The sequence below is a fragment of the Hippocampus zosterae genome, chromosome 9 (assembly GCF_025434085.1).
Source record: "Hippocampus zosterae strain Florida chromosome 9, ASM2543408v3, whole genome shotgun sequence".
Lineage (NCBI taxonomy): Eukaryota > Metazoa > Chordata > Actinopteri > Syngnathiformes > Syngnathidae > Hippocampus > Hippocampus zosterae.
The window spans coordinates 21,152,502-21,160,133 of record NC_067459.1 but is presented as its reverse complement, the minus strand read 5'-3'; the positions used below and the strand labels follow the sequence as shown (position 1 = coordinate 21,160,133).

Sequence of the window (7,632 nt, the reverse complement as noted above, 5' to 3'; positions counted from 1 at the left end):
CAACACCAAAGGGAATACAATACAATACAGTTGTATTTATATCACATTTTCCTTTCACAAATACCTTGTAGAGAGCGCTGTTTGTTTAAAAGTGCTCTATCAATATTTTCTGTTAACTTTTACTAAAGTATCACTTTTAGGGACTTTATACAAGACATTTAGTCACCGCGCTTCACTTTTGGGTGTTTTCCTTAATTAGCTAATTGCACTCACATGACATTTCACACAGTCACACAGCGTGGCCCCCGCCGTTCATCCACAGTACGTTCACACTGCTGCAGCGGTAGCAGCGCGTCCTACAACTTAGTCTCCAGTCGGCTCTCTTTGGGAGAAGATTTCCCGCAGACGGTGATGGCTTTAAACTGGTCCGAGATCTCCAACAGCGTCTTCCCTTTGGTCTCGGGCAGGAAGAAGAAGACATAAACGCAACCCAGCAGGCTCATGCAGGCAAAAATCACAAAACAGTACGAGTCGAGCGCATCCTGGAAAAAAAAAAATCACGTTATTTTGACTGTGCTGCATGTGCAAATTTTTTTTTACAATCGCTTCCGCGCGTGCTTACAATCAGTATGGGAAAGGCCAAGCCCAGCACGGCTAATACGAACCAACGCTGAACCCCGAAGAGGACAAAGGCAGACACCCGATTGGACTGAATGAAGATCTCGCTGTTGAGAGTGCCCGCTGCTCCCCCTCGCAAGTAAGCACAAAAATCCCTCCGTCAAGCACGGAAACGGCAGAAGCTGGATTTTTTCTTTTTTTTTTGTTGTTGTTTGGTGCGCCGTTACCAGGGCCTCCGCAGAAGAAGACGATGAAGAGGACGATCAAAACAGCAGTGAGGTATGGCGCCCACGAGACGGAACCCTTTGAGAAGAAACCGGAGACCATGACGTCTGTTTTGAACTCGAATTCACCTTGAATGTACTCCACTGATAGGCCGTACTTTTTTTTTTTTTTACCTTCAAGTTGAGCACCACCGTAACCGAAAGCCAGCACGCAGACATGACGCCATAGCCGCCCCAGAACAGCGGCCTCCTCCCCGCGCGCTCAATCAACAAACCCTAAAGGGAACGAACGTAACACGCACATCCCAATTGGGTTTGAATACACGCAATTTAAAGCCTGTGCCGAGCCTATCCGTGCAATCGTTTCAAATTTGGAGCTGTCGCAGTCCCAAAGCTTCAAAGTATCCGAACCATATCTCAGTGTGATGCGGTACAATTTTACATATTAGATCTACGGCAGCGGCGGCTCGGTGGTCGACCGGTTAGCATGTCCGCCTTACAGTGTAGAGGTGCGGCGTTCGATTTCTGGCTCCGTCCTTCCTGTGTGGAGTTTACACATCTTCCGCGCGCCTGCGTGGGTTTTCTCTGGGTATTCCGGTTTCCTCCCACATTCCGAAAACATGCACGGCAGGTTAACGGAACACGCTAAATTGTCTCTAGGCGTGAGTGTGAGCGCGAATAGTTGTTCGTCTCTGTGTGCCCTGCAATTGGCTGGCAACCTGTTCAGGGTGTCCCCCCCCCCCCCCCCTCGCACCCCCCCGACTGTCCGAAGACGGCTGGGATAGGCTCCAGCACATACATCATCCAATATTCTTTTCCATATAAGTACTGTATTGTGGTCTAGGTTTTAATCCAACACGTCTATTGATGTCACACACACACAGGTCAAAGGTCAGTCGAATCACAACATCTCGGGGGGGGGGGAGAAACAGATGTCGTCTTCGTCCGAGCGAGTGAAGCTACTCACACAAGATATGGAGGTGATGATTTCACTTATGCCGAGCCCGATCGTGACGTAGCGGATGCGATCCGCCGGGATCCCCGCTCGCTGAAAGATGTCAAAAGCAAAAGTGCTGATCTAGGAGGAAAGGAGACGGTCACATTGTCAGATTTGGAATCTTTTTGTGCGGCGTGACAACATCCTTCACCATGGACATGCCGGATAACTGGTTGCAGCAGTAGATGGCGGACATGGTGATGAGCTGCCATCGGACTGTTTGGTCCCGAAGGAGGAGCAGCGGACTTTTTGTTGGAGCCGATTCCATAGTTGCCTGCTCGGTCAACATTTCCTCCATTTCCTGCTTGAAGTCGCCTTGGCCCCAGAGACTCTGCAGAGCTGGAAGGGAGCGATTCGACGGACTGAGAGGAAAACGACGCAGCTCGGTCGGCTTGGTGATGATATACACTATATATATATATATATATACTGTATATATATATATATATATATATATATATTTTTTTTTTTTAATGGATTTTATTTTAAACAGTAGAATATGTTCATGGCCTTCTGTTCTTGATTCAAAGCAACACAGTTTATTTGCGGCGCGGTGGACGTGATGGTTAAAAGAAGACCCGCTCACCCTTTCGGCAGGCTCGGTCATCCCGTTTCTCGATGAACAGATACCTGGGTGCTTCGGGAAGATAAGGCAGCACCATCACTTGGACCACCGAGAGACACGCAGGAGCACAAAGGACCACGTTCCACAGCTCTTGGCGGCCCAGGATCTCACTGTGAGAAAGAGAACACCATCCACTAGATCATTCATTCATTCATTCATTCATCTTCCGAGCCGCTTGATCCTCACTAGGGTCGCGGGGGGTGCTGGAGCCTATCCCAGCTGTCTTCGGGCAGTAGGCGGGGGACACCCTGAATCGGTTGCCAGCCAATCGCAGGGCACACATAGACGAACAACCATTTGCACCCACACTCACACCTAGGGACAATTTAGAGTGTTCAAACAGCCTGCCATGCATATTTTTTGGAATGTGGGAGGAAACCGGAGCACCCGGAGAAAACCCACGCAGGCCCGGGGAGAACATGCAAACTCCACACAGGGAGGCCGGAGCTGGAATCGAACCCGGTACCTCTAACGTGCTAACCACTGGACTACCGGGCCGCCCTCCACTAGATCAGTTCAAGTTTAAAAATAAATAATATTGGATTATGATTTATTTGTGATACAAAACTCGAATTAAATGGGGGGGAAAAAAATCATACCTGAGGCCAACAAACTGAGCAGACAATTTGCCAATGGAGACAAAGGTCGCTGAGGTCATGGTGACAGTGCCTCTTAGCTTTCTGGGTGACATCTCGCTAAGGTACATCAGATGGGTGCTCATTCCCAGAGCTGCAGGCCAGGAGAATATTCTTCCTCAATCATGAATTAACGACAATTTTTTTTTTTTGAGAGGTATGAAGCGGCTGACAATCGTGTTTACCTGCTGAGTAGCCAAACAGTACTCTCGCCACGATGATCATTTCGTACGACTTGGCCCATTTACTCGTCAGCATGATCGTGGCCGCGGCGATGGCGATGAAGCTGTTGCAGATGACGGCTTTTTTTCTGCCGCAGGGTACAAACACGTCTCCTTCGGCGTTGGGATTCCAGAGGACCTGCTCGAAAAGCTGCCCGCCCGAGAGCGCTCACCTTCCCAGCAGGCTGGAGAAGCACTTGATACTGACCGCACCAAAGAGGCCCCCCACGGCGTACATGGACACGATGAGGGACCAGATGATGGTGACGGTGTGTCGCGGCGGCGGCGCCGCGTATCTCTCATACCAGGTGCTGTTGATGAAGTGCCGGATGAACTGCGCGGAGAAGGAAGCAAAAGATGCACACGTTGAACCAAAATTGGATCCGGCGCGCGGTGACGTGTGAGACTTGATTTGATGACACCTGAAAAGCGCAGGAAGTGTCGCGCGCATTGACTTGCACGCGCGACGTGTCTCACCGGAGAGGGAGAACTCAGGGAGGTGATGTGGTATCCTGACTGAAAGCTTCCTCCGATTCCCAAAATTAAGATGAGAAAAAGAGCATTCCCACGCGCCTAAAAGGATCGGGCAGAAAAATAACACGATTAATCCTGAGCCTTTAACTCAAAAGCATTTTAACTCCGACGATGGGCACGTCATAAAAATACTCCTGGACTCGAGTGCGACCCATCTCGCACTTGATCCTCCTCAATCGACTTTCCTCCATTGACATCGCCCACTCCGTCCTAAACTGGTTCGACTCATACCCCAAAACGGCACACTCAATTCATTCAGCTAAAGTCATTTTCAAATTGTCCCTTCCAGGTGTGCCCCAGGGTTCTATCCTGGGCCTGGCGTAACGCATGTGGGCCGAACACGTCCCAGGAGTGGCAAAGGAGGCACTGGCTTGACTCTGGCAAACCAGATGAGGGCCAGTTGTGGGGTGAAGTATTTGGGCCAGATATCAATTTACAACTTCGGCCCGGTATATGGCCAGCCAGTATTGAGCCCCCCCTAAATGCAGCTTCAGACTTGTTTTTTAAACACACAGCCTTGTTTTACAATTGCACACCTATGCGGAATTCCATTCATCACAGACACACACACAACACAACACACACACACGCGCGAGGTTCAATCGGGCCCGCAGGATAATTAAAAAATGAAAAAAATGCATAAAAGACACAGAATTAATATTTTTAAGGCCTTACGATACATGGTTGTTTTTTTTTTGGCTAAAAACGCCTTACGATACAAGGTCGTTTTTTTCAGCTAAAGATTTTGTCCAAAAATGCCTTACTATACATGGTCGTTTTTTTCGTCCAAAAAGGCCTTACTATACATGGTCTTTTTTTTTCGGCTAAAAATTTCGTCCAAAAAGGCCTGACTATACATGGTCGTTTTTTTCGTCCAAAAATGCCTTACTATACATGGTCGTTTTTTTCGGCTAAAAATTTCGTCCAAAAATGCCTTACTATACATGGTCGTTTTTTTTCAGCTAAAGATTTTGTCCAAAAATGCCTTACTATACATGGTCGTTTTTTTCGTCCAAAAAGGCCTTACTATACATGGTCTTTTTTTTTCGGCTAAAAATTTCGTCCAAAAAGGCCTGACTATACATGGTCGTTTTTTTCGTCCAAAAATGCCTTACTATACATGGTCGGTTTTTTCGGCTAAAAATTTCGTCCAAAAATGCCTTACTATACATGGTCGTTTTTTTCGTCCAAAAACGCCTTGCTATACATGGTCGTTTTTTTCGTCCAAAAACGCCTTGCTATACATGGTCGTTTTTTTTGTCCAAAAACGCCTTCCTATACATGGTCGTTTTTTTTTCCATCCCAAAAGCCCTTCCTATACATGGTCGTTTTTTTTCCATCCCAAAAGCCCTTCCTATACATGGTCGTTTTTTTCGGCTAAAAATTTTGTCCAAAAATGCCTTACTATACATGGTCTTTTTTTTCAGCTAAAAACGCCTTACTATACATGGTCGTTTTTTTCGGCTAAAAACGCCTTACTATACACGGTCGTTTTTTTGGGGCTAAAAACGCCTTACTATACATGGTCGTTTTTTTTGGGCTAAAAACGCCTTACTATACATGGTCTTTTTTTTTCGGCTAAAAATTTCGTCCAAAAAGGCCTGACTATACATGGTCGTTTTTTTCGTCCAAAAATGCCTTACTATACATGGTCGTTTTTTTCGGCTAAAAATTTCGTCCAAAAATGCCTTACTATACATGGTCGTTTTTTTCAGCTAAAGATTTTGTCCAAAAATGCCTTACTATACATGGTCGTTTTTTTTGGTCCAAAAAGGCCTTACTATACATGGTCTTTTTTTTTCGGCTAAAAATTTCGTCCAAAAAGGCCTGACTATACATGGTCGTTTTTTTCGTCCAAAAATGCCTTACTATACATGGTCGTTTTTTTCGGCTAAAAATTTCGTCCAAAAATGCCTTACTATACATGGTCGTTTTTTTCGTCCAAAAACGCCTTGCCATACATGGTCGTTTTTTTTGTCCAAAAACGCCTTCCTATACATGGTCGTTTTTTTTTCCATCCCAAAAGCCCTTCCTATACATGGTCGTTTTTTTTCCATCCCAAAAGCCCTTCCTATACATGGTCGTTTTTTTCGGCTAAAAATTTTGTCCAAAAATGCCTTACTATACATGGTCTTTTTTTTCAGCTAAAAACGCCTTACTATACATGGTCGTTTTTTTCGGCTAAAAACGCCTTACTATACACGGTCGTTTTTTTGGGGCTAAAAACGCCTTACTATACATGGTCGTTTTTTTTGGGCTAAAAACGCCTTACTATACATGATCATTTTTTTCGGCTAAAAACGCCTTACTACACATGGTCATTTTTTTTCCCGGCTAAAAACGCCTTACTATACATGGTCATTTTTTCGGCTAAAAACACCTTACTATACGATATCGCACTTTTTGTTACATCTCTGAATGATACCGTATTCATTATTTGGTGTGTATTTAGAAAACCTGGATTAAAGTAGGCACAAACAGCAGGCGATTTCAATATTAGAAAGCTTTGTACAAACGAGTTTTATTTGTGAAAGATAGACATTAGGTTAAAGTAATGTATTGAAATTGTAAAATTCCACCTGGTTTTGACAAAAATGTATTTTAACATCAAGTCATTCAAACCGGCACACGTAATTAACTTTCCTGTTGATGTAATGGTTAAAATAAACCCTAGATAACGACATTTGGAATGACTAAGCAAAAAATGATTGGGATAAGTCACCGCTTTAACTTGCAACCTTTGAGTTACGCATTTAGTTGCGAGGACAGTCATCGAGTTTGTGCGGCAAAACGAGCAACATTAAAAAGTTACGTTCATTTTTTTCAACCCCTAATAAAAACTATATTAGATGCATTCCAGTAGGTCCATGAAATCAAGTCTGCGAGAACCTACCAGCTGCTGCAGCACGCTTTCCATGGGATCCTCAGTTGCGTGCACATTCACGCACCCAGTCCTTACGGTCTGACGGGATCCTGTTAAATAGCTAAGGGGGCTGATCATTAACCTCTCACACTTTTTAACCGGAAAAGGCACAAATAGAGACTGACATGTGTCTTGGTGCAACTTTCTAGAAGACTTTGTAAGTATCTTAAATCATTGACTATTTGTTAGTAATGGAGAGTAAAGAATTTGTTTATTGAGCGACCTGTCCTCATCCCTTTGTTTTTTTTCTCCCTGTTATTCGCACCATATATTCATGCTCACATCATCAAACCCATCCATTCATTTTTAAAATATAGCTACTACTCGAATATTGCGTCACGTTTTCTAAATAGTGCAAAAACATCAAAAAGACCGAAATATCAAGAAAGAAATTGTCCCTGGGTGGCGTTTTCTTTCTTTTGGTAGTTTGGGCGCTGGAAGAGGATGTCAGCGTGTGGGATGGAATGCGGCCTACTCCAACCCAATACTGTACATTAATTTCTGATGAGGACGTGAAGAATATGCTAACTGCTCCAAAAATGAAAGTTAAAATTTGCACTTTCAGCATTGAACTCTGAGTGACTCAGTTATGGCTGTCCGCGTACCTTTGGCATGGCGACAAGTCGTGATATACGTGCTACTTACCCAACCAAAATACAGTTTTTGTGGTCGTGTGAAATGGCCTGAACAGTTTGGGGGCCACCAACTGGCAGACAGTGTGGCGAATCAATAAATCTACTAAATCTGTGGAATTTACACTATTAAAGACTAATGTATAAACCCACCTAATGTATTTACTCAAAACAAACCAATCTACACCGAGGTGTTATTTCTAATTCTGTCCAGCAGATGGCAGTAAACTGTAACTATGGTAGTTCTAATGGCAAAGACCTCCCCTCTTTTCTCTTCTCGTCG

General features: G+C 44.5%; 1 protein-coding gene across 3 annotated transcripts; it reads right to left on the bottom strand.

Moving 5' to 3' along the window:
* Nucleotides 1–171: 171 nt before the first annotated feature.
* On the bottom strand, nucleotides 172–7,620 carry slc2a9l1 (solute carrier family 2 member 9, like 1). 3 transcript variants are annotated; one of them, XM_052077183.1, is made up of 12 exons: nucleotides 6,688–7,620; nucleotides 3,738–3,833; nucleotides 3,434–3,594; nucleotides 3,225–3,349; nucleotides 3,004–3,133; nucleotides 2,366–2,514; nucleotides 1,931–2,118; nucleotides 1,750–1,860; nucleotides 957–1,058; nucleotides 786–861; nucleotides 563–690; nucleotides 172–482 (listed from the first exon to the last, which is right to left on the bottom strand). In XM_052077183.1, exons 1-12 carry the CDS (start codon nucleotides 6,793–6,795, stop codon nucleotides 297–299), a joined length of 1,560 nt encoding a protein of 519 aa, XP_051933143.1. In that variant the 5' UTR covers nucleotides 6,796–7,620; the 3' UTR covers nucleotides 172–296. The 3 variants fall into 3 exon arrangements, with proteins under 3 accessions (XP_051933143.1, XP_051933145.1, XP_051933144.1); XM_052077184.1 differs by having other exon boundaries at nucleotides 306–482; nucleotides 606–690; XM_052077185.1 differs by lacking the exon at nucleotides 6,688–7,620 and having other exon boundaries at nucleotides 3,683–3,828.
* Nucleotides 7,621–7,632: the final 12 nt, after the last annotated feature.